The sequence below is a fragment of the Berghia stephanieae genome, chromosome 1 (genome assembly GCF_034508935.2).
Source record: "Berghia stephanieae isolate SIO BIC M18660-M18661 chromosome 1, UCSD_Bste_1.3, whole genome shotgun sequence".
In the NCBI taxonomy this organism is placed as follows: Eukaryota; Metazoa; Mollusca; class Gastropoda; order Nudibranchia; family Aeolidiidae; genus Berghia; species Berghia stephanieae.
In genome coordinates this window covers 44529606-44556482 of record NC_088360.1, presented here as the reverse complement: position 1 = coordinate 44556482, position 26877 = coordinate 44529606, and the positions used below count along the sequence as shown (strand labels likewise).

General features: G+C 36.1%; 2 protein-coding genes and 1 long non-coding RNA gene across 6 annotated transcripts in view; 1 reads left to right on the top strand and 2 right to left on the bottom strand.

Annotated features, from left to right (window-relative positions):
* LOC144975651 (WD repeat-containing and planar cell polarity effector protein fritz homolog) overlaps window positions 1-10057 on the bottom strand; it is a 34711-nt gene extending 24654 nt beyond the window's left edge. For both annotated transcript variants that reach the window (XR_013645961.1, XM_078919839.1), the window contains exons 1-9: window positions 9509-10057; window positions 6969-7013; window positions 5540-5590; window positions 4819-4889; window positions 4061-4120; window positions 2401-2521; window positions 1944-2077; window positions 1098-1175; window positions 808-908 (exon numbers count right to left, since the gene is read on the bottom strand). Coding sequence is in view for 1 of the 2 variants with exons in the window: in XM_078919839.1 (XP_078775965.1) it covers window positions 808-908; window positions 1098-1175; window positions 1944-2077; window positions 2401-2521; window positions 4061-4120; window positions 4819-4889; window positions 5540-5590; window positions 6969-7013; window positions 9509-9569 (722 nt within the window). In the remaining variant the exon portion in view is untranslated. The remainder of the gene's footprint in view (window positions 1-807; window positions 909-1097; window positions 1176-1943; window positions 2078-2400; window positions 2522-4060; window positions 4121-4818; window positions 4890-5539; window positions 5591-6968; window positions 7014-9508) is intronic.
* A 1073-nt stretch (window positions 10058-11130) lies between these two features.
* LOC144975644 (uncharacterized) overlaps window positions 11131-26877 on the top strand; it is a 20578-nt gene continuing 4831 nt past the window's right edge. The window contains exons 1-3 of the long non-coding RNA XR_013645957.1: window positions 11131-11334; window positions 14819-14952; window positions 23955-24057. This is a non-coding gene — a long non-coding RNA (uncharacterized LOC144975644). The remainder of the gene's footprint in view (window positions 11335-14818; window positions 14953-23954; window positions 24058-26877) is intronic.
* Window positions 22644-26877, bottom strand: part of LOC144975629 (uncharacterized) — a 37124-nt gene continuing 32890 nt past the window's right edge. For all 3 annotated transcript variants that reach the window (XM_078919811.1, XM_078919802.1, XM_078919820.1), the window contains one exon: window positions 22644-22967. In XM_078919811.1, coding sequence (XP_078775937.1) covers window positions 22839-22967 — 129 coding nt within the window. In that variant the 3' untranslated portion in view covers window positions 22644-22838. The remainder of the gene's footprint in view (window positions 22968-26877) is intronic.

Genomic DNA, 26877 nt, shown 5'->3' with positions numbered 1-26877 from the left:
CAAAAAGTCAATTAATAATGAAAAATAAATAATAATAAATTATCTTTATTAATCCCAAAGGGGAAATTTATCATTAGAGTCTTTTCCAAGGGAAGACTGGAATATACCAGGGTCTACCGCAGTGACTTGCTTAAGGCTACACAGTGCAGTGGGTACCTTTCGGATACAAAGCAAAGACCATACCACTGAGCCACGCTGCCCCTCAAACTTAAAATGATGCAAGACACAAAATATTGGTCTTTTGCACTTTTCTTTTAAATACTATATATATATAAACCACTTTGAGGTGGTGAGTCACGCATTAATAGTATTTATTTGTAGATTGTTACACTAAAAATCAGAACAAAAGCCATTGTTTTCATTGTTATCACCTGATAGCTGATTACTGCTAAAAGTTCATGACTGACCAGCTACCATACTGACCAGCTACCATACACTCTGAAATGAGCCCAAAGTGAGGAGAGCTGATCATATCATATAAGGTAAAGAACAAGCTGGTACTTGGGGCAAAGCTCAACTAGGATGAATGGTTCCAGATAGTTCCTTCTATGTGATATGATGTTTCATTTGGACAAAGCTGATATATGGAATAACTTAGGTAAAATTCTCACCTTCAAATCGAAACCCTTGAAATTGCCATGATATTTCAAAATCAGCTGTACTACTTTGAAGATACATAAGAACTGGACAAGGATGAGAGGGGGGCCGGGGTACAATTTGTATGTTCTAAATGACAGGGGTGGGGGGGGGGGGGTTAAATGTCTATATTCTCAATGAAAACCCAAGACAATTTAAGACGTCACTTACCCATTGATTGAAATAATTATGATATTTGCTCTTTCTTTGTCACTGTTCATTGGGCTCCATGGCCATGCCTCTCCACTCCCTATAGACCACCATACAAGCAACTGAAATGAAAAGTACAATGTACAATTGTCAAAGGGAAATGAATAGATTAAATAGATGATTGATGTAATTGAATTAACACAATCATACTTTTAAAAACATGAAACGAATATAAAGTTTATAAAAATATTTTGGTTTAGTCAAAAGAAATGAATGCAAAATCCCTACAGTTTTACATCAATCTAATGTACCATATCTTGTGTTGTATTCATTGAGAAACATCTTTCAAGCCGACGACCCTTGGGACCAGGGATTTCAAGTTGTGTGATCTGTTGAATAAAAAGAAAAAAATAATTATATTCCAATGACTTCTATCTAATCTATTAAAAATAATTCTAAACAGCAGGTGTTTATGTAATTAAAATTTGTATTCATATATTTTTTTCCCATTTGCAGTGGAGAGGAAAGGTAGGCCAAACGCAAACACACTCTGTTCACAGGTTTATCAGTTCCACAGCTCTTCTTAAAAGTCAAGACAAGAGCAAAAATTAATTTAGTAAGAAAAAAAAGCTACAAGAAAGAATGTACTTTACTTTTGAACAAAACTTACTACCCCTATTAAAAATAATAATATGATGTAAGTCTGTATAGCACATAAGAGAAATTTAGCTCCAATTCCTAGTCACATAATCATGCCTTCTTTATGTCATCTGCTATACTACACCTGCTCATCTTAGTCATAAAGTTTACAAATACTCTCCCAAGCTAAAACAATAAAACTTGACCTCAAACAGGCCAAATACATAGATAAATCAAAATTGATTGAGTTTTAGTTAAGTAAAAAATTTAAAAAACCAGAGCTTGCACGCCAAAACTTAATTTAACTGTACTTTGTAGACTAGGCTTTATAATATATGTCCCGTCAAAACCAGGTCTCAAAGAGTAAAGAAAATGAAATTAAAATGAAAGATTACTTAAAATACAAATAAGGATAATTAAATAAAAGTGCAAATAATGAAAATTAGCAAAATAAGCCGCTGTGGTGTTTTATCATAGAAAATGATCTGGTGTAAACGAATCAATAATTTTTGCATCACCTTTGGCTCCCATGACGAAAGCTTGTCTAAACGTTTTGCTGCTTCATTTAAAGGGGGTCGTTTGGTGAAGTAAGCAAAATCGAGCTTGTTCATGCTGGAATATGATGCAATGAAAAACTGCTCATTGACGTAGGCTGAAGAAAAATAATGAAACAGAAGTCAGCTTTTAATCGCAGTAAAAAAAAAAGTAAAAATGGTCACGCTATGTCATGGAGCAATCAAAAAACAGAATAAAGTTATCCATAAAAAATGATTCAATTACAGGCCTTTAAATTTCAGATCAAACTTAAACAATCATTAATTGATCCTTTGAAAACAGCAGTCAAAGAAGGTTTTAAATACATTGAGAGAATATTAACACAATCTAGCTATTTGTGATGTACTATCATTTTACTTTTATTTGATAAAAAATAATTATATTTAACTTTTAAAAAAAAAAGAAACCTCTGATAATTACCATCACAGATGAGTTCAGAGCTGAGTTTCCCAACAAGAGACTTGTCAATATATATTCTCTCTATATCACCACAATGACCACTTATGATGAATGTGACGACACTGGCGTTGCTCATCACAAGCTATAGTTTAAATATATATATATATATATATATATATATATATATATATATATATATATATATATATATATATATATATATATATATATATATATATATATATATATATATATATTTAATTGTGTTGGATACAAATATGGTACAAATAGTGCTCGACATGTAGCAATGGAGCGAATTATTATTTTAATATTTACCACAATGTTGGAGTCAGTCTACATCGATGTTTCAGGCCTTTTTCGCCATCGTCAGGACTGTGTGTTACATGAGTTTGGTTTGTTGTGTGTTCAACAAGCAACAACACACAACAAACCAAACTCATGTAACACACAGTCTTGACGATGGCTAAATAGGCCTGAAACATCGATGTAGACTGACTCCAACATTGTGGTAAATATTAAAATTATATATATATATATATAATATATATATATATATATATATATATATATATATATATATATATATATATATATATGAATGGGTCGATATCATTAAAAATTAGGACTTTAGGGCTTTCATAAATAGCTCAAAATCAAATAAATAAATAAAAATTGTGTGATATCAAATCAAAAATCCAAAAACACACATATCAGAACCAATGGTTAAACATTTAGAAGTTAGGCATAGTATTTATAACATTTGGGTACACAGCCTTTAACTGATCTGGACCCATGAAATGACCTATACATTGACAATACAATATTCTTTATCAAGGTTATTATCATGAAATTAAAAGCATAATTGTTCAATAATGCTGGGTACTTTTTTAAAAAAAACTTAATAAAATACAAAACAATATACTTAAAAAAGGACATCATTCATTGCATGAATTATTCTCTAAAGCAAAAGAAATCGTACTTTCCTCATGGCAAAGCCAAAATTAAGGTACAGTCACCAATACAATTCATGCTCTTGTATTTTTCTCAGTTGTTTTTTTTTTTCAATTATCACAAATTAATTGAAAAAAATTCATTGATAAATTTGAGAGATTTCTTTTACCTGTTAAATGCTTACATGTTTCATTTTAATTCAATATCTACCATTTTGAACATTACACAAACTCTGCCATAATCACATAATGACAATTGCTTTTCCTGTTGTAATATCACAGAGTTTGAAGTAAAGATTTAAAGACAATTGAGAAGAAAAAGATTAACTGTGGATGTTTTTCACATTATCATAGCTGCCAACTTTTCAAAAAGCTAAACCTGGACACCTTAACACACAACAATGTCATGACCCAAAACAGCAGTATGTTTGGACTATTAGTAAAATAATTTAGATTTATAGCTTTTCTTCTGTTCCTTGTTTTAATTTGCTGGTCAAAACTGCATAATCCTGGGACATGCAAGGGTCATCTCCATTCATATAAACAGTCCATTTTTCTTTCATTAAATTTTATCAGATTGCCAAATGGAGACAGTCCCGATTTTTTTCAGGACAGTTGGCAGCCATGCATTAGCAACACTTTGAAACTGCCAGAAAAACGTTCTAGTGTTTTATTATGAAAAAAAAAAATTATATAGATTGGACAATCACCTGCAAGACTTGTCTACTCCTCCATCTGATCTGTACACAGTTAAACTGAGTTAAAATTTCCTGTGGAAAATTGAGAGTAGTATTACATTTTCAGTAACTGGTTGCATAAGGCTATTTCACTTTTGGATGCATCAAACTGTTCAGTGTATCTCCATTATCATTCATTTATTTAATCTGAACACTTTCCTTTCTAATGCGACGGAAGCAACTTTCACTTCTAATTTTTACTACTGGTCTCACGTCAATTAAAAAAAATATAAACAAAAAAAAAATAGAACTTTTCTATAGTGCAATATCCACCTAATGTGCTCAAAGCGCTCTACAAAGGGTGCCTGAAAAACAGCAACACATAACATGTATAACAAGACTTGCCACCTATTATTACAATTTTTTTCAGACAGAGACAATGCTGTTAATGGTCAGGTACTCATTTTGCACCTGAGTATGGTGAGAGAATGTGAGTAAAGAGCCTTTTCCAAGGACTCAATTATGCGCTGAGCAAGGATCGAACCCAGGACCTTCCAATATGAAAGCGTGCCAAACCACAAGACCACATAGCTGTATAATTAACCACTTCATTTCCATGCAAAAGGTTATTTCAGTACTTATATATATTCCTTTTAGGTCTGTAAATCCTCAATATATGTATAGTAATCAAACTACAAAGTTTTTGAAAATTAAAAAAAACCAACCTCGCTAGCTTTAACCAATAAAATTATAAGTACATATTAATATAGTTTCTGAACACCACTTCTTACCTCGACTTCTTTTATATTATCTCTTAAACGTTCAGGTCTTTTGTTTCTCGGAGTCCATACAACATCTCTCCCTGAAAAAAAAAAAAGACATGTTGAGAACAAACATTTTCATGATATGAAAAGTAAACATGGTGGTTAAAAAAAAAAGACAATCTGTCACAATTTTAACTGAGTTTTTGTTGTTGTTTTTTTATTTGTTTTTTTAAAAAAGCATTTATATACTGCTTATACTGCAAACTGAGAGCATTCATTTTCCTCTCCGGTCTGTCTTGCCCTCCATTTGACCTTTCCTCTCAGTGTCTCTTGTTTTATTATAGCAAAGTGAGTGCAACTCACTCGTTTTTTTAAGTTGATAAACCAAACAGGAATGGAACGTAAACGTTTTATCTCAGAATTAAAATTTCTTTCAGTTTCCTACCAACAATGTGAAACAACATACAGAGTTTTTTTGCTACTGATTTTAGAACACCTTTGGAAGATCAGTTCTCACTAAATAGATGTTTAAATAGTAATATAAACGTTTTAGGTTACACATACTTTTGTTTGCTTGTATGTTTCATGTGTTTGTTGTGAATAAATTACAGAAATATATAGCCTCTATGACACACTGGTTATTCACGTACAGGAGACAAAAATGATGCACTCAGTTTACAGCCTTATTCATCACCAGAGGGTCCTCTGTCTAGGCAAATCTCAATTATTATTAACTTATCATATTTACCTTCCAAATATGCTTGTTTTTCTTGGCAATAAGGTTGCTCTGAACGACTCACTGAAACAAAATACAGATTCTAAAATATTTCTATGCACAGAAGGATGGCTCTTGATAGCTCAAAATATACATGGGAATGGATTTAGATGAATTTTAAAAAATACAATACTAACATAAAACATAATAGTTCAGGGGTAAATAAATGCTTTAAAAAAAGTTAATGAAGACAATAAAGAAGACATACATAGAAATCTCACAAAACCACCACCTTCCCAAATTACCCAGTTAATGGTTAGCACAGACTGCATCAAATTCACAATAATTTTATTTCTTACACCCCAATACGCCAAAGTCTTAAATACAATGTTTTCTGTAATAATAGTAATGTTTTTAAAGTTTTTATTCTTAAGCAAAAAAAAAGGGAATAATACGATAATAAATAATTAAGTTTCAGTCATATTTTCAGATTAAAGTAAAAACATGTATCTAAATCAACAGTTTGAACACTTCAAACAGAAAAACAATTTGGAAACCTTGAAACATAGATAAACAATCAAGGATCCTCAAGACCATAAATGGAAAAAAAAAAGTTAAATACAGTCCAAAGCAAATAAAGCCAAATGTATAATTTATAAAAAGGATAGTAGAGCCACTTTAGATTGAGATTTAAAAGAACATGTGTATATCCCCTAAAACACATGAGCATGATGAACAGACCATCAAAAAGTGCAACTAGGAAACGATTCATGACTTAGAAATAAAATGATAAACAAGCATTAAATGTTTTATGAACATATAAAAATATTAAACAAAAAATTTGTAATCACTTGAAAGTAAAACCTAACCAGTGGAAGGAAGTTATTTTAAAAACTTAAAAGAACATGAATGACAGAATAATAAAGCTCAATTTAGAAACAAAATCATATTGCAAAAGGGAAAGAAAAGACCCGCAAAAACGTGTATAAATATAGCATCAAAAAATGACAGAGGAAAACAGAAACAGTAACAATGGCTGATAAAACAGAGAATATTTTTTGAAAAATTGTGAAGACTATAGCTGGATTGGCTTAATCAACTTAGTGATGACGAAGCTATGCTTCTAATCATCTGATCCTCGTGTCAATATCTAATATGAACTTATACAATAAACCACTTTAAAGCAGAAAATCCGAACCGTGTGGTGAAACCTTTAGGTGATATAGCAAATTTTAGAAAGTGATTATATATTCCTCATTGAGGAAAATATTGTTGTTTTTTTAAAATGAAGAATAACATAAGTGACAATATAAATATAACCTACTGATACATATAAACTCTAGACAAAATCAAGTTTTATCAAGAGAAGTTCTATTTTATTTCTTAATTTAGTTTGTTACACTTGGGCTATATATTCCCTAGATTAGCAGTCTATATTTTTTTTCCATTTTCAATTACTCACTTAGTTCTCCTTTATCATGATACGAGTGACAACCAATAACATCATCTGTTCGAGAGAAACATTTCAATTAGTCATACTTATGAACAATGTTTACAGTGAACAATCAAAATGTATGGTTTGATTTAAATAAGAAGCTTTGAATCCAAAGTATAATGAAAATTAAGATATATATGTGAAGCAGTGGCTTTAACGATAATCAATTCAGAGTGGAACAAGTCAGAAAACTTAACTCAGATTTTTTATGTCTCCCCCTGTCTGCAAAGAAATAAATAACAATGTGAAATTGAATGTTAGCTTCAATGTAATATACGACAAAGATAAAATGGACGTTTTGAGTATCCCCTTTATCAACAAAACAGGATGAATGAAACACTACAGACGAATAAGATAATGTGGTAGTGGCGTTGTTAAGATGAATAAACAAAAACATTAAATTACCCTGTCTGCAAAGAAAAACAAACAAAACAAAAAAAAATTCCTGAGCTTTTTATATAGCACAATCTCCACTAAACATGATCAAAGCGCTTTACAAAGCAATTTAATGTTCGATGTGAAAAAATGTTTCATTATTATTATTCAGGATTAAAGATCAAGGGAGTCACAATTAGCGCATGGGTGCAATGTGATTATTCCAGGACCAGTATGTAAAAAAGGGTTTAGCTAGGCTTAGTAAATAGAATTTTTTTTTACCAGATTAGCCATATCAGTATCAGGCTTGAACTTGAACTGAGACACTGACATGTCATGAAAATGATTATCAATTGGCTGCCTCTATTATCACCCCCGGGATGAGAATAGAAAAGCGATCAAGCTCTCACCCCCGGGATGAGAATAGAGGTAGTTGCCCCTTCTCACTATTCTCACCCCTGTAACCAACAGGTAGGGAGAGTAGCCTAGCCTAGCCGCTGTCCCTTCTCGCTATTCTCATCCCTGTGTAGGGGTCAGCTTAGCACCCCCCCCCCCTTCCTCACTACTCTCACCTGATCATCAAATCTCTCCTGGTACTGGACGTAAGGAGGTTGTACATGTATGTCGTGCATTTAAAATGTAGACTGGCTGGCTTGAGATATGGGAATCGTTGTTGGAAATCTGTCTACGGGATATTTTTCTCTCTCTCTCTCTCTCTCTCTCTCTCTCTCTCTTTATCTTCTCCTCTCTCTCTCTCTCTCTCTCTCTCTCTCTCTCTCTCTCTCTCTCCCTCTCTCTCTCTCAGCGAAATGGATTCGCCCAACTTCTAACTTGTTTATATTTTCTCGCTCTCTCCCTCCCCCTACCCCAAACTCTATTTCTCTACATCTTTTATATTTTTTTGTATTTCCTTTCTCTCGTCCACTCAATATTTCATATCTCTCTCGCCCTCTCCCCATCCCCCCTCTCTTTATCCTTGTCTTTCTCTATTTTAATTTGCTGGTATTTTCTTCTTCTCTTTCTCCTCCACTTTCTATTTCGTCTCTCCCCCACCCCCCCCCCCCCCCCTCCCCCTTCTCTTTCTTTCTCTCCTCTGTCTCAATTTATATCTCTCTTTCTTACCACTATGTCGTTAATTTTTCCAATATCAACAACCATATCTTTCAAATATTGATGCTATGTGTGTAGTTTTTTAAAAAACTCATAACATCTACCAGTCAGATATAATATATCACATGGGTGCAAGAATGCCGGCTACAGCCGGCCTGTCGGCGATTGGATTACCGAAAAAAACGTCGCCGGCTTTTTGCGATTTGGATTTGATTGATTTTTTTTTTTTTTTAAATTGTGCAACTTGTGACAAGAAACGTAACAAATTACTGCATTACAACCTTTGGATTAAACATACAACAATTGTGGACTACTATTATGAAGACTAGATGAATCTTGCAGGCTTTTTCAGATTATATGTCTGGTCATAAGTCGACTTGCAGGCTTTTTGAGGTCCAGTTGCTTGCACCCATGTTATCAAGTTATCAAGGCACGAAACCTTGTGTAATGTTAAATGTTGATTAACACAATTCGGTGAGACCTTATTATAAAAATGACAGCTAAAAACAATAACAAAGAGCTGGGTGACGTCAATTTTGTTCCTTCTATACAAGAAAAAAAACAAGATAACGCATATTTGACCATAGAAATAGACTTAGAATTGAAAAAGTTTCTTCTTCTTCTTCTTCTTCTTATTATTATTATTATTATTATTGTTATTATTATTATTATCATCGTCGTCATCATCATTATTATTATCATTATTATTAGTAGTAGTAGTAGTAATAGTAGTACCCTGGCTGTTGGTTAGGTAATAGTAATACGGGATGAGAATAGCGAGAAGGGTTGGCGGCTAGGCTAGGCTACCTACCCTCCCTACCTGTTGGTTAACAGGGGTGAGAATAGCGAGAAGTGGCGAGGACCTCTATTCTCATCCTGAGGGTGAGAGCTCGATCGATTTTTTATTCTCATCCCGGGGGTGAGAATAGAATAGTCACTTCGTTATCAATTACAGAAATAACAGAAAGCGTAACCAAATAAAAAGCTAATGATTTCTAAAATCAGTTTGACCATACTCATACCAGGAATTCCATACTGATTTTTGAGTGACCAAATGTGTAGTTCACAGAGACATGATGCCATGTTTTGGTCAGTTAGTGATGAAATGTGGTAGTGGTGGATTTCTTTGTTCCCTTGAATTAGCTTGTGACTTGGGTGTCGGTGCAGATCCCTCCTTTAGGTCAAAAATATACAAACATCATTGCTGACACTGTAATTCTAATAACCTTGTCCACTCTATTGTTGTAAATTTAAATCATACTCATACTATACTCATACCACCAAAAGAATCTATCCTTCTCCTTCTTAGTCTAGAAGTCTGTCTAAGACTAAGAGTAAGAGCAAATTCTGGAAAAGGACATTAGGAAGTTATTTCATCATTGAAATAATGAAAAAGAGAAAGTTTTTGTAAAATCAACGTGAAGATATTGATGGCTCATAATCGGTGTTTAAGCAGGACATGACTTTCAATTTATTTCTGATGGAGTGTCTCATAACCAACAAAGTTAGACATGAACATTTCCATTTTGTTTACATTATTGCCGCTGATTACTACCTCCGGGATCTGAATCAAAAGAGTTCGAATACCGTTTCCTGTTGGTTTCGTCGTTTAACACTTTAATAAATTCGGATTAATATGTTGAAAACTAGATATGTTGTTGTAGCTGTTCTTGAGTTATTCATACCTGAGATGTATCAATGATTAAAAACAAACACACTGTAGATTTCGATTTATTTCAAAATTACCCTTTTCTACTCATGATAATGATATCATAATTCAGCTATCAAAGAGCGCACTTATATCAATCAGAACTTACATAAACTCTGCACCTATGTCCAAAAAAAAAAAAAAAAATTTGATGAAATCTTATATAGCTTTGGAGTTATTCAAACCTGAAATGCATCAATAATTTTTAATAACACACTGTAAAACTCTGTCGGTGTCATTCAGTCTGTTATCAAACTGCGAGATTTGATTTTATATGTTCTAGTTTGGTTCCTTACAACTAATAATTAATCAATTAACCAGCCAATCAATTAATATATATTAATTCATTTAGAAATAATTTTAGATCTCATAATGTATTTTATTACAGATCTCCTCCAGTTTTGATTTTCTGTGAGTTTAGCGGTGCACAGGGGGCTCAATAGCTACACTATGTCACTACTGGGTGGCATTTGCAATGTAAAAAAGCATCCTTTGGTGTTCGTGTAAAGTGGTTCTTCTAAATCTTTACGTGCATGGTATGGTCACCACTGAGCCTCATATTTAGAAGTTTTGTTTCTCTTGACAAATTTATGTTTTTGTCCTTGTTTAAGTCTCAAGTTCGACTTATACTCGAATATTACGGGAATTCATTCTGGAGCCCAATTACAAATACGACGTATTAAACATTGAAAAGGTCGGGCGACCGAAAAGCTTTTCTTAGGCATCATAGACTTGGATGTGATTTGATACAAGTTTTATGTATCTATAGACTAACACATGATCTTGACAATGTTAAAGCATTAATCTTTAATTTATTACTTTTTAAAAAAAATATCCTAACATAACGTTCACAAGAGAGGAACTAGATCTGAAACTAATATACAAAATAAATAAATGAAAAAAAGTACGACCTGGGCCAGTTTTTATGGACGAGGACTAGATATAGTATTTTACTAGTCTAGTAAATGACTTGCTAGTCTTAGGCCTGTGCGGAGCAAGTGACTTTAAAAAATTGGATTTCATGAACGTTTTCTAGTCTCTGACTAGTTAGTCTCTTGATTAGAAGTGGGCGTTGCAAGGACGGTGACTAATTCGGCTATTTTGTGCTGTAACATCACGCTCTCTAGTACATGACAGCTGGTAAAAACCCGCCTTCATACTTTCAACCCATAATATTTCCAAAGAAGAAATTAGCAACACTTACTGTAACGATAATATTTCATTCTTGTTCATATTTAACTTACTTTTGTCATGATGTATCAAATCACGTGATAGGTATTGATGTTTGACTGTTAGATTACAATGGTGTCCATAGTCGACTGTTAATTCTATATTTAGACCATTGACAGTTTCATTGAAACTAAATCGTATTGAAGCAACAACAACAAAAAAAAACAAAAAAAAAACAAACAAACAAACAAAAAAAATACACACACACAAAACCAAACTAACAAACAAAAACAAAAAAAAATAACCAAAAGAAAAAGTGTGTTCTGATGAATCACATTACATCAGTCAGTTACAATGCCAGCAGGATAACTTTTGTCTCCACTATACTTTCTATTCTGTTTTTTTTTTTTTTTTTTTATTTATTTTTTTTTTTTTGGGGGGTAGTTCTTTGACGCAAACCCTCCATTTCGAATCTCCGTACACTCGCAACTCACGATCCGATTAGATTAGTCAGGGACTAAGCGCTAGTCTGCGTTCATGAAAACGGCCCTTTACTAAAGTCAGAGATAGGCAGAGACTAAGCGTTAGTCTGCTTCATAAATAAGGCCACTGCCTCAGCAAATGACTAAAACTTGGGAAAACTTAGAAGATGCCGTGATTTAGTGTGGGACTTGCTTAGTCAGCTCACATGAAAATCCCAATTTTTCAAGTTCTTGAATAAAGTCAGAGATACTCAGAGACTAAGTGCTAGTCCTGTCCCGTTGATTTTGTAGCATTTTAATGAAATATGAAGGCCTTCTACTTCATTTGAGCAAGTGGACAATCAATTAATTATTGTTCCAACAGTCATGTAGTACGGTAATCAGGATGTCTGACGTCCGATCCTCAATCGAGGAACGCTGATATTCTTGGGGTTTAAAAAATAATCTTTCTGCATTGGCACTTTATTACACTAACTCACTCATTCATTCCCACGACAGGATGGTCGTTGGGGGGGGGGGGGACTTGCGGGATGCAGCCACACATCTCAATCATTGGCTTTCTCTGTCAGCTCACAGATCGTCAATCTGGTCCATTCCTTGATGTTATCCAATCTCATTTTCCTTTGTTTTCCTCTTCTTTTTTGATCTTCCACCAGGCCTTACATGACTGTCTTGCACAAGTTGACATGTCTGGCCAGATGTCCAAACCATCTTCCGTCTTTTAACCATTGAAAGCAATGTTTCCTGTCTTCCTGCCAGCTCTTACACATCGTCAAGAGCATCCTTATTCGTTTTATGTTCCAGTATTTTCCTGTAACTCTTGCTCTCGAACACATTGATTGGCTTCTCTAGTTTCGCATTTATTGTCCAGGCTTTACAACGTTATAGTAGCAGGAATAGTAAAAGTGATCTGCCAGTCTAAATTTTGATTGAAAGCTCGTCTGGCTTTTCCAAATCTTGTTGAGACTCGCCATTACAGCCGTCGACATGCCTATCCTTGATTTGACTTCTGTTATACTCGTTCCATCCTCGGTCAGCAACATTCCAAGATATTTGAAACTTGTAACCTATTACAGCGTCTCGCCATTTAGTTGTGATATTAGCTATGGCATCACCTCGGCTGTTAACTAATATTTGCAATTTATTTATCTGTGTTGACTTCCATACCATACTTAGATGCCGCCTGGTTCAGCATGTTAGACACTGTAAGTCTTGTTCAATGTGTGCAATGCGTAAGTTGCATATTTCGCTTCACCCAATAGTGCTAGAAAGTTCATGAGGGTTTCTTCATTATACACGCCTTTAAAAAAAATTGCAAGATTGGGTGTTAAGTTTATATCTTTTATATCTTATATTTTGATCGGCTCTCTTTTCCTCGTTGAATTTTGAGCGTGTCCTGGGAAGGCGGTTATTTGGTTTTCCCCGGGGCCCAGTTTGAATCCGTTACCATGAGGGAAACTGTCAAATTAATTTTTACCGGAGAGTGTGGGGGGTCTTTCAAAACATGCATATTTATTGTTATTTGGTTTTTATTTTATTAATGGCTTGTAATGATTTAAGCATGTTCCATCTAGTTGAAGTTCTATGTCTGTATCCTTGTGGAAGTTTCATTTGCTTTCAGGATAGACGCGATAACGGAATGCTCCTGGATCTGCTTCTTTTCATAGTTCAAAGTAGTCTCATTGCCTTACTTGCTCAGGAGCAGCTAGAGTAGACTCTCCTGCCATAAGGTCCATGGGGCCGGTTTTTATCGCGTTTTCCATTGCGTTGAACGGACAGTAAAAGTTGCTCACTACCCTTGGAATAGGATGCATGATTATCGCAAAGTACTTTTACTAAGATTTATTAGATCGAGAAACCCCACCACAACAGTGCGAATAGAGGGAAATGTGTGCAAATTATGTCTCGTAAGGGCATACGAAGGGGTTGTCTAATCGTCACCTCAAATTTTAGGAGATAATCTAGATAGTAGAATGAGCACATGACCTGACCTCCACACCTTACCTTACCTTACCCGGGTTCCATCTCTTTCCAGAGGTCGGATGTCATGGCCTTCCATCCTTCACGGTCCATTGCAGCCTCGTTACAGTCTGCCATGCGCCGTCCTGTAGCTTCCTTGATGCCATCTGTCCAGGATTTCCTTTGTCTTCCTCTGCCTCTCTTTCCTTCAATTCTTCCCTCCATTATCCTTTTTTCGAGACTATCATGTCTTCGCATATGTCCAAAATATGACAGCTTTTTGTGCTTCACAGTCAAAAGAAGTTCTTTTTGTTTTTGGCCCATTAGGTCGAGGACTTCGATGTTTGTTTTTCTTGCTGTCCAAGGTATTTTCAGTATTCTCCTGTACGTCCACATCTCAAAAGCTTCAATACGTTGTTCTGTCTGTGCGGTTAGTGTCCACGTTTCACAACCATAAAAGAAAATGGACCACACATAGCATTTGGTGCATCTCATTCGTGTTCTGATGGAGATATTTGTGTTGTTGAGGATTGGCTTTAGTTTCATGAACGCATTTTTGGCCAGCATTATTCGTCTCCTGATCTCTTTGTCAGACTTTGCATCGGATGTTACCAACTGCCCCAAGTACGTGAACTCCTTTACTTGTTCCACTGGACACTCTTCTATTTCTATATCTAACCTCTATGGGCTCTTTCTTTTTTGTTATCACCATTGTTTTTGTCTTCTTCGCATTCATGAACAGCCCCTTTTCTTTACTCTCTTCGTTCACCTCCACACCACAGAGACACAAATAATAATAATAATAATAATAATAATAATAATAATAATAATAATAATAATAATATAATAATAATGATAATAATAATGATGATAATAATAATAATATAATAATAATAATAATAATAATAATAATAATAATAATAATATATAATAATAATAATTATTATTATAATAATAACAATAAAGGAAGACATAAATGAATAAACAATACATTCTTTTTATTAATCCCTAAGGAGACATTTTCTTTAGGGTCTACATCCTTGGGAAGACTGGAATAACCTAGGTGTAAGCCATGGTGCAGCGCTGCAAATTGAGTTAAGGCGAGGTGACTTGCTCGCGACGGATAGTCGAACTAGGTACCTTTCAGGTATGAAAAAAAAAGACCAGACATTATTATTATTATTATTATTATTATTATTATTATTATTATTATTATTATTATTATTATTATTATTATTATTATTATTATCCCCTCCTCCTCCTCCTTCTCCGCCTCCTCCTCTTCCTCCTCCTCCTCCTCCTCCTCCTCCTCCTCCTCCTCCTCTTCTTCTTCTTCTTCTTCTTCTTCTTCTTCTTCTTCTTAATATATCAATCGTTTTCAAATTTTGGAAGGCTCGTCACCAGCATATATCTCAAGCCTCATTGAACAGTATAACCCACAGCGATCGCTTCGGTCTACAAACGACCTGAAATTGAAAACACCCCGCTGTCGAGTGAAGGCAGGTGAACGCGCCTTTCAGCATTCCGGTCCAAGGTTGTGGACTTTGCTACTACTTGAGATACGTTCTTCGTCTTCACTAGAGGAATACACAGATTACTAGGAGCAGACCGGACAACAGCCACTTTTTATTGGCTAATCGCCACCATCGTATTTAAGAAGTAAGCAGAACCGAGAATAGAGAGAGACTGACGATATACAGGGTTTCCAGAAAACTGGCATTTCGGGGACAGCGAGAATTACATAAAAATAAATAAACAAAATGCTGTGAGGGTGTGATGAAGGTGTGTTAACTTCATGGTCGATCAACTTGGTCATCAATCCACTCAACTAGCAATCTATTATACTTTTTCTACTACTACTACTACTACTACTACTACTACTACTACTACTACTACTACTACTACTACTACTACTACTACTACTACTACTACTACTACTACTACTACAATTATTATTATTATTATTACTACTACTACTACTACTACTACTACTACTACTACTACTACAACTTCTACTACAACTACTTCTACTACTACCACTATTATGACGACGACTGCAACTATGAGAGAGAGAGAGAGAGAGAGAGAGAGAGAGAGAGAGAGAGGGGGGGGGGGGGGGAGAGAGAGAGAGAGAGAGAGAGAGAGAGAGAGAGAGAGAGAGAGAGAGAGAGAGAGAGGTGGAAGGGGAGGGGTGTTCTTCTCTTGTCCTCTCACAATACATGACACTTATTGTCTACATTGTTAGATCAAAGGGATGGATGCCGCAATTTCGCATGTTCTTCACATTTCTTCACACATAGTATCTACGAATACTAGGCATGTGTCATCATCAGTTAGAGAGACCGATCAGCAAGTTCAAAGAGGTGAGTTTCACTCTTTGTGTCTTCTCATTAATATGTGGAATATCGGTTGATAGTCATGTAACATCAAAAAGAAATGTTGATCGTCTCCACAAAATTCATCAAGAATCAAAGGAGGAGGAGCTTATTTTACCTACCGTTATTACGCCGATTCCCGATTGCTGGACAATACGATTTGTCATTTTACCAGTTAATCGGGAGGGGCATAGAAATTATGGTTAATTTTAATTGGTCGATTGAAGAGTGTGTAGAGAGAGGGTATTTGTCAGGGGTGGGGGGGGGGGGGGGGGCTTACTTACTTACTTATGCCCGTCACTCCTAGTGGAGCATAGGCCGTCGACAACAGTCCTCCATCTTCCTCTGTCCTGGGCCATCTTCTCCAACTCTCCCCAGGTGTGTCCCATCCTCTTCATGTCCGCCTCCAGGTCTCGCCCTCTCTTCCGTTTTCCCTGGGGGTTCCATCTCAGCGCCTGCCTAGCGGTGTTATTGGTTGGCTTCCTCAGGGTGTGCCCAATCCATCTCCATCCGTGGCGTCTGATTTCGTCTTCTGCTGGCATTTGAGATGTTCTCTGCACAGGTCAGCGTTGTTGATCTTGTCTGGCCAGTGAATCTTGAGGATCCTTCTGAGGCAGCTATTGATAAAGGTCTGTACTTTTCCAGTGGTGGTCTTCGTGGTCCTCCAGGTCTCCGCTCCATACAAAAGGACTGACTTGACATTTGAATTGAAGAGTCTTATTTTGGTTCGGGTTGACACCACCTTGGAGCTCTCCAGATGTTTTTAAGCTGCAAGTATGCTACCCTCGCCTTGCCAATTCTTGCCTTTACGTCTGCATCTGTGCCACCCTGTTTATCTAATATGCTGCCTCAATACGCGAAGTAGTCAACCTCATCTAGTTCGCTCTCGTGCAGTTTGATTGGTTCTTTACTATTGGTGTTTATTTTGAGGACCTTTGTTTTACCCTCATGGGCCCTGAGTCCGATTTGTGCTGACCTTGCTGTTATCTCTGTTGTCTTGTCATGCATTTGTTGGTGATTGTGGGACAGCAAGGCCAAGTCATCTGCAAAGTCCAAATCGTCGAGCTGGTCGACCAATGTCCACTGAATCCAATTTCTCCTACCTGCCACTGCTGACCTCATTGTCCAGTCAATCGCCAAAAGGAAGAGAAAGGGTGACAGAAGACATCCCTGTCTGACTCCAGTCTTCACATTGAAGCTATCTGTCAGTTGTCCCCCATGGATTACTCGACAGGTCACTCCCTCGTAGGAACTTTGGATCAGGCTGACTATTTTTTGTTGGAACCCCATAGTGACGGAGTATTTTCCATAAGGTTTCCCGGTCCACGCTGTCAAACGCTTTTTCATAATCAACGAAGTTGATGTACAACGGAGAATCCCACTCCAAGGATTGCTCAACTATGATGCGTAGGGTTGCAATTTGGTCGACACATGACCTGCGGAAGTCAGCCTGTTGGTCGCGAAGGAGGGGGTCAACAGCACTTTTAATTCTCTCCAAGATTATTCTATTAAAGACTTTTCCTGGCAATGACAGAAGCGTTATTCCTCGGTAGTTGTTGCAATTTCTGAGGTCGCCTTTCTTAGGCAGTTTGACGATGTACCCTTCCTTCCACTCTGTTGGTACTTCTTCCTCCTCCCAGATCTTCTTGAAGAGAGGATAAAGTATTTCTGTGGTTGTTTTTAAGTCCGTCTTTAAAGCTTCTGCGGGAATGTTGTCTGGCCATTCTTCAAAAGTTTGATGGCGTTCCTGATATCCTCTTTAGTCGGGTGTCTACAGTTGATGTCAAGGTCTGTATCAGCTGGGTTGATATTTGAGGCGTTCGACGGAGCTGGTCTGTTCAGAAGCTCTTCAAAGTGAAGAGCCCATCTATTTAGTTGCTGTTCCTTTCCCAGGATGGTGTTTCCTTCTTTGTCTTTGACTGGTCGCTCGGGCCTGTTGCTTTTCCCCGACAGTTTCTTTGATATGTCATACAGCTGTTTCATGTTGTTGCTGGCTGCTGCTTTCTCTGCTTCTTCCGCCAGGCTGTCAATGTATTCGCGCTTATCTGTTCTTGCACTCCTCTTAACTTCTCTGTTGGCTTCTGTGAAGTCTTTCTGTGCCTTTGCCTTTGTGGCTCTTGTCCGGCAATTGTTTATGACTGCCTTCTTTTGCTTCCTTGTCTGGATCTTTTACAGTGTTTTGGCTGAAATCCATTCCTTATGGTGGTGTCTCATCGGCCTAAGCACTCCCTGACAGGTTGTCTTGTGTCCTTCTTTCACTTTCTGACAATCATCTTCCACACTGCTCTCTTCCAAAAACTGATCTTTTAATACTTTATACATATTGGTGAGAGTCAGGCTGAATTTTCCTGGGGTATCTGGATCTTTCACCAAATTGACATTGTACTTCTCTCTTTTCGTTGCTTCCATCCAATTTCTCTTCAATTCTAATTTCAGCCTTGCTACAACCAGGTGGTGGTCCGATGCAACGTCTGCTCCTCTTTTCACCCGTACATCCATCAGGGACCTTCTGAATTTCTTAGCTATGCAGTTGTGGTCAATCTGGTTTTCGGTAACAAGGTCGGGTGATACCCATGTAACCTTATGTATTCTTCTGCGGGGGTGGGGGGGGGTGCTACCTCCAATGATCAGGTTATTCATAGCACAGAAGTCTGCAACTTTCTCTCCATTCTCGTTCATTACTCCCAGTCCATGTTTTCCCATCACTTCCTCGAACCCTGTATTATCTGTTCCTATCTTTGCATATATGTCACCCATGAGAATGTTCACATCTTTCTCTGGATACTTGGCCAGGACATTCTGCAATCTGTTGTAAAACCTGTCTTTTGCCTCTTCATCATGTTCATTTGTTGGTGCATAACACTGTATTATATTCAATATGATCTTCTTCACTTTTGTTCTGAAGGAAGCTCCGATAATTCGCGGTCCGTGTGCTTCCCATCCAATCAGAGCCTGCTGTGCAGATTTTGACAGCATGCGTGCCAGACCTTCTGTGTGTGGAGCGTTCTCTTCTTCGTGCCCGGAATACAGTAAGAGCTCTCCTGTGAACAGTTTCTTCTGCCCTGACTGGGTCCAACGAGTCTCACTGATTCCAAGCAGTGTGAGGTTGTAGCCTTTCATTTCTGCTGCTACTTGGTTGGTTTTTCCCGTCTCATACATGGTCCTCACATTCCATGTTCCGACGTTGATGGCTCTGGTCGAAAGAAGGAAAGTCGGCCTTGTAGCTTCCTCTCGGCTTTCACTGCAAAGCGTCATGTGTCACAAAGACCCTTCCTCTCCCAGAACAGTAGTAATTGGGTTTTCTTTCGTCCACGTTTCTGTAGCGGCTTGTGTTTTCCAAGGTGGAGTTGCTGGCCCTACGGCTAACCCTCCTCCTTTCGCATCCGGGCTTGGGACCGGCAATGGCGGAGTTGGGGTGGGTGGGGGTGGTATTAAAATGCTTGAAAAGATGAGTGGCGGGGGGGGGGGGGGGGATAGAAAAGGTACTAGCCATTCAGATTTATTTTTACTTTTCATTGTTTCCTTTATTAACGCAGAGCCTGTGCCCGAATCACATTGATAGTGATAGTGTTCTCATGGAATCTACATTAATTTGTTCCCTATTTTAACCAATTCCCTTTGTCTTACTCTTTCTTGCGTTCTTTAATTATAATTATGGAACATTTCTTAAAACAATGAAAATATACATCCAAGTTATCCGATTTGGGCATTTTTTGTTTGTTTGTTTTTTGTTTTTTTTTTGTTTTTTTTTTTGTTGTTGTTTGGTTAGTTACAAATATAAACCCAATGTTAGTGAATGGGCGTGTGTTTTCAGTTTTGAACATGTCTCTCAAAAATTATAAAGGAATAAATATAGCATTATTTATGTTGAGATTTTCATATTTTTACCATACTCAATTCGCTTCACAGTGCTTCATTTATTCCACATGAACGACATTTAAGTTTCATATAATACATATCTTTTGTAATGTATCCGCTTTATAATGGCATTCTTGAATTATATGTCACTGCCATGATGATGATGATGATGATGATGATGATGATGATCATCATCATCATCATCATCATCATCATCATTTTATATTGGCATCGATGTGAACCAAAATGAATTTCCATTTCTTTGAATAATAACGTTCTATAATGATAATAATAATAATCATTATTATTATTGTTATTATTATTATTATTATTATTATTATTATTATTATTATTATTATTATTATTATTTACCAAGGTACCCACTCTCCCCTGTCGAATGCATTGGGTAGTTGTAGTAGTAGTAGTAGTAGTAGTAGTAGTAGTAGTAGTAGTAGTAGTAGTAGTAGTAGTAGTAGTAGTAGTAGTAGTAGTAGTAGTAGTAGTAGTAGTAGTAGTAGTAGTAGTAGTAGTGGTAGTAGTAGTAGTAGTAGTAGTAGTAGTAGTATTAGTAGTAGTAGTAGTAGTAGTAATAGTAGTAGTAGTAATAGTAGTAGTAGTAGTAGTAGTAGTAGTAGTAGTAGTACAGTTTCCATCAATGCCTATCGCCAGTTATTTATTCACACTGACAATGGCTGGGGTTAATTTATTAAAATGCGTCATAAAAAGAAAGGAATTCCCACGTTCTCCTCACTTTTAATCTACTCCTCCTAATAACACCATTGTGCTATAACACAGTTACGTGTAAAATAAACAAGCAAGTCCGAACAGCAGGTTCAAAGAGACGAGTCCCACTCATTAATATGAGTCGATTAATGGTGGTGTAAAATCAAAGAATTGTATGAACCGCTGTTGGTCCAGGGATGGTAAATTTAATTGGACACATGTCATAAATAATCGGCGTGGGAGGGGCTTAGATTATATATATATATATATATATATATATATATATATATATTATATATATATATATATATATATATATAGATTGATCCAAGTAAACAAGTCCCTCTCTCTTTAGTCTATTTCTCGATTTATGTTTGATTTCTATTGCTACCATTGTTATTAATATAAACCAAAATTATTTTTCAAAATTGAGCTTTATATAGCGCAATATTCACTAATGTGATCAAAGCGTTTTACAAGAGGTCCCTGGTAAATAGCAACATTTATTATGTAGGACATTAAAAAAAAAATATAAACCCGATCAATGGAGCCAAGCCTAAAATGTACAAGTAAAAGTGTAGTTTAATATGTCTAATTTAGTTTATCATCATAAACCTGACCTTTTTTTTTTTTTTTCTATTTTCCGTCCACAAATCAAGGTTAAACCAGCTCAAGTAATTACAATAGAGATTAAATCGCACAGCGTCCCTGGTTGCAAAAAAAAATATTTAAAAATGGCGGCGCTCGACCTCTCACTAGCCACTTTTGATGACGTTTTCCTACCTGTTGTCCTATCTAGTCCTAATACTCCTCACCAGTCTTAATGTCACTTCCTTCCTAATGACGCATGGGAACTTAGTAACACTGGCTCTAATCTATCGGAACAATGGCGGACGCCCGTATGAAATATTTCTTCGGCGAGCATAAAAGCGTATCCAGAGGAAAAAACCCCATAAATTTGATCATGTTTTGACTTTTTAAACATTCTGATCACAACGCATATGAAAAGTTCTAGCCAGCATGAAGTATAAAAAGTAATGATTTTCTTTGTTTAGAACCAAGATGGCCGCCGTTGCCGGGAGGCGTGACATCAGACTACTGAATCCATTTTATTATGTGTATAATTAGCGTTGTTCGTGTACTGCGTTAGGGCTTAATCTATGTTATGTGCCCAGAGCCCACCAGATGAAGGGATGTTTGACGCACTATAAATCTATACCATTATTATTATTAAGTTTCACAAAACAAAACAAAAATACAACAAAAAATAACAACATCAATAACAATAAAAAACAACAACAATAAGCAAACAAATAAAATTCAACAATACAAAAAAAGGTAAACAAAACAAAAATAATGTTAACAGAACAAACATCTTGTTTATATTAGACAAGGCTGACAGAGGAAATACAAGTTTAAGCCCAATTGCAGGACTTGAGGGGCATCTTAATTAATTCATCATCGGGAATTATTTTCCCTCGTTGAGTTTGATTCGCATCTAATTGAATAACGTGACATGCAGTCCAAAAGTAAATTTTTAAGATGTCTCGGAGCTAACAGTGATCAATTGTATCCAAGGCAAAATTATAACTTGACCATTTTCAACATTAAGCTTGAGCTTTGATCTATAAGAGATGCATATTTGATCATGATCTGATCAAGTGCTGTTTCTGTTGATTGGTGTTCCATCTAGTCCAACTGAACTTCTTAAAATTTGGACTAAAGTCGAAATTTGGAACGTGACAATAATTCTTGAAATTTTTCTATCTAGAACGATGAAATAATCCAAGAATGCAATTTCGTCTATGCCTGGCATAACAATAGAAATTGGGGTTTTTACGAAAAACATAAGAGGAGTAAAAATAATTATAGAAATACGTAATTTATTTATGTTTCATTTTATTTAATTGATTTTTATCTTTGGTTATAATTTGCATAGGCTGTTTCATAAACTCGGAACACGGCACATACTCTCTCTCTCTCTCTCTCTCTCTCTCTCTCTCTCTCTCTCTCTCTCTCTCTCTCTCTCTCTCTATTTATTTATTTCTTTCTCTCTTGAAAACCAACATCGCTCTGCTCAATCGCTGTTCTCATCCTCATCTTCGGGCGCCAGAGACTTGACCATCTTCTTAAGTTGTCTACTCTTTTGTAACATCGCCCTTGTGTCTGCTGTTCTTGACTGTATCTCAGCAAGGATGCCCGCAACCTGAAGAGAAAATAAATATGAATCAACTACGATATGAATTTCGACACAATCATATTCTTACACGAAGCTGCAAAACTCAATTTCCATATTTCAGGGCTCATCCATTTATTTTTCATTTAAATTTAGTAATCAAGATACTATTGATAGGATTATACGCGTTTAAGTAAAAGGCCCAGTAGTTCTGCCTCCAAAACAACATTCTGCAACATTCAAACCTATAATGTGTAATGTGTACCCTTAGTGGCTTATATTGCTTTAAAGAGAACTTACTAGTAGAAATGGTATATTTAGGGCTCTCTAAAGATGACATACAACAAACGGTTAAGGAACCTCCTGAGGTCCCAGGTTTGAGAGTTTTTACCAAGATGACGGTCATTTAAATCGATCAATACTTGAGTTTTCTGGCCAACTTTTTTAATACATGTCTTTCCAGGGTATGGCAATTAACTGGTTAAGAAGAAGAATAAATGAAAAGCTCTTGACACAAAGATACAAAATAAGGGCTAAAAGTTTATGATTATATCCATCAACTGGTTACCAATCACTTTCAATCTATCGAAACTTTGTTGCAAGGTGAGGAACGATATTAACTGGGACTTTGATGCCCGCTGTAGTTCTCATGGAACTTATACGATTAAATTCGTCCTCTTTTATAATCATCATCATCATCATCATCATCATCATCATCTTCTTCTTCTTCTTCTTCTTCTTCTTCTTCTTCTTCTTCTTCTTCTTCCTGCATTTCTGCAAACCACCTGGGGTGTATTGTCGCAGACTCTGGTGTTTTTAGTGTGACACAGAAGCGATTCTGTCTCTGAACTACTTAAGAGTTTCAGAGCTAACTACATCCGCAGACAGGATGTTCCAAATTCTAATCGTTGATGAAACAAAAAAAAAAAAAAAACGACTGCTCATGGCATTGCACTCTTGGGCGTGGAATTGGGAATCTGTTATCTTGTCATCTGAATTTTCCCCTTGTTGTTGCAGGTTCAGGGCCGTAGGGAACTTCAATGAACTTATATTGAACGATATAGCATGGTTGCTTTAGATTGCTTTCTTCTTGTCCTTCCAGAGTCGCCATTGAAATTTGGTAAGTATTGTTTCGACGCCGTGTCTTCTGTCAAAATCTAACCAGATTAAATGAGTAACCGAAATAGTTTCAATACTTATACAATGATTTATGACCACGAAGTGCCCAGTACATAACTAGTAAGGATGCTGGTTTCAATCGCGATGTGCTTGAGGTTTATTATAAACCCTCTGTTCGACGAGTCTGACATATTTGACGGGAAGTTCCTACTATTCGATAGACTTGCATCCTATCTAAAGGATAGCAGGCAATTGTTACTGTCTGCTTAATCCTCTGAAACGGAATAAAGGGGTCTTTTAACTCTGATTTAAAGAACGGCAATACTGAGTCAGAACAAAACCATTCCCATTTTATTTGATTCGTTATCCTTAATCTAGAATCTACCGCCCCCCCCCCCCCCCCCCCCCACCCGTGCTGATAGAGCTTCAAATTGAAACATAAACTAGAATCAACGAAATGTTTCTTACATTTTCATAATTGAAACGGATTATGCTTTTTATGTGCTAATTTGTAATTGCCTTGAATGAGTAAACATCTTATCGTATCGTATCGTTTAAGAGCTAATAGTTTCTAAAAAAAAAACCTTTAAATGCTCTGTGTAACTTGTATGCAAATATACAATTTATACCAATTTACATAAACATCATTCATTGTAAATTGATAATATTGATCTGATATCTAATACACAAATAAGTGTCATTGTCAATATTGGTAGTCTAATTATCTCTATTTACATTCTTTGACATTCCAACTGTATATATTCGAGAGTTTCAAATAATTGATATGCAAAATGCAACGATATCCAATTTTATGTTACATTGATCATCGATATCAAATATTATCTTATTCTGCTGCCAAACAATGAGTACTTCCTTATTCCAAACGATAATTAGTCACTTTGTTTCGGTAACGATGGTGGCCTCGGGTCTGATGGCACAGAGGAAGAGTGGATCAATTACAATATTTGATTTATCATACACGCTGCTATTGGAAATGAATGTTTTCATATTAGTATCGAACTCTTGGTAAACCTTCCTCATAAGGGGCTGATGGGGTGGGGAGGGGGTGGGGAAGCGGGTGTAATAAAGCATTTATTCGAAGTAAATTTTAAGTTTTATGTAAAGGCAATACTCGGTAGATTTTGATTGACTAAGTCGGGGGTCTGTTGATATTCTTTGTGTGTGTGTGTGTGTGTGTGTGTGTGTATGTATGTGTGTGTGTGTGTGTGTATACTTTGATAACATATAGCAATAATTTTATTCAGTAACTAAGATCAATGTTGGAATGAGGATGGTAACAATCGACGTGAACTTATTTGCAGTTCTGATAACCCAAATTGATATGGGCTCATTGTTGTAATGGAAATAAATTCAAACCAACGCAAAATGTGTTAAATTAGGCCCATAATTGCGTTCGGCTATCAGACCTACTGATTTATTCACGTCAGTAACAATGTATAGATAAGTGTATATTATGAAGTAATCACATGTATTAATGCACTCAAAAATCATAACGGGGGTAAATGGGTTAGCATCAGAAGAAAAAACATGTTTGTGGCGCGTTTATAACCAGGTTGACATTTTTTGACAAATTGAAAGTCGCTTTAATGGATCTCTGTAAAAGGAAGGAAATATTTTGGCTAAAATGTAAGGTAAATGTGTTTCACCAGAATTAAGCAGACCTAAGCCATCCGCGACTTTCAATTGGGCGTACCCGAAATGTCGGAACTGTGATTTTCATGGCAAATAAATTTGCATGGTCACTGAAAATAGTGCGCTGGATGTTTTTTTTTCCAAGCCACAGATAAAACTGGGTCTCACTTATTTGATCCAGCAGACAGAACTTTACATAAATGTTCGTTTGATGTTTACAACTTTGCTGCTACAACTGGTGAGCACACGACTGTAGAACTTATAGTTTGGGCCAGGTTATAGGCAAGACATAATGTGGTGTTTCATTATTCCTAAAGAATTATTGTATGATGAACATTTCATCAGTAATGCTATTTTTAGAATTAGAGTTAGAAGAAAAAGAAAACCCTGCATGGGTGTGAGAGAAAGGGTGAAATAGATACATATATATATATATATATATATATATATATATATATATATATATATATATATATATTGAGAGAGAGAGAGAGAGAGAGAGAGAGAGAGAGAGAGAGAGAGAGAGAGAGAGAGAGATTATTTGTTCTCTGTAGTAGTAGAGTATTGATAATGTCCAAGGCTAAGCGATTACCGACGATCATTACTTAATCCATGTTATTTACGGCTTAGTGCTAAGCCATGCATGTCTTCAGTTTGGACAAGGGAGTGAATATTATCATGTTATTCTTATTCTTTATTATTCTGGCGATGTCCGAGACCATGGGTTTGCTGTAGAAATACATTAGACAACATAGACAAGACGTGTAGGTGGAGGGAAAAATAATGGGCCATTATCCTCATGGTTCACTTCACCACTAATGAAATATTAGGACCGGGTACCCAATAACTGCTTGGTGGACAGGGAGAACTGAAAATAGTTCTGACAGAACTGGAGAATGTACAAAGCTCCGATTTTAATGACGTCATAATATTGATATTGATATTGATAGATTGGTATTCTGTGTTTCAAACTTTAGCATAAGGTTGTCTCATATGGACGATGCCAGTCTATAAAGTAAGAGTTGCGAGATTGTTTTATTTATGCCTTTGTACTTTTAGTGAACAACATTTTAGATGGGAATATTATGATTATCAGTCATAATTTTATTACTTCCATACAACATTATATTTTTACATTAAAAAATTACAATGTTCAATTAGAAGATAT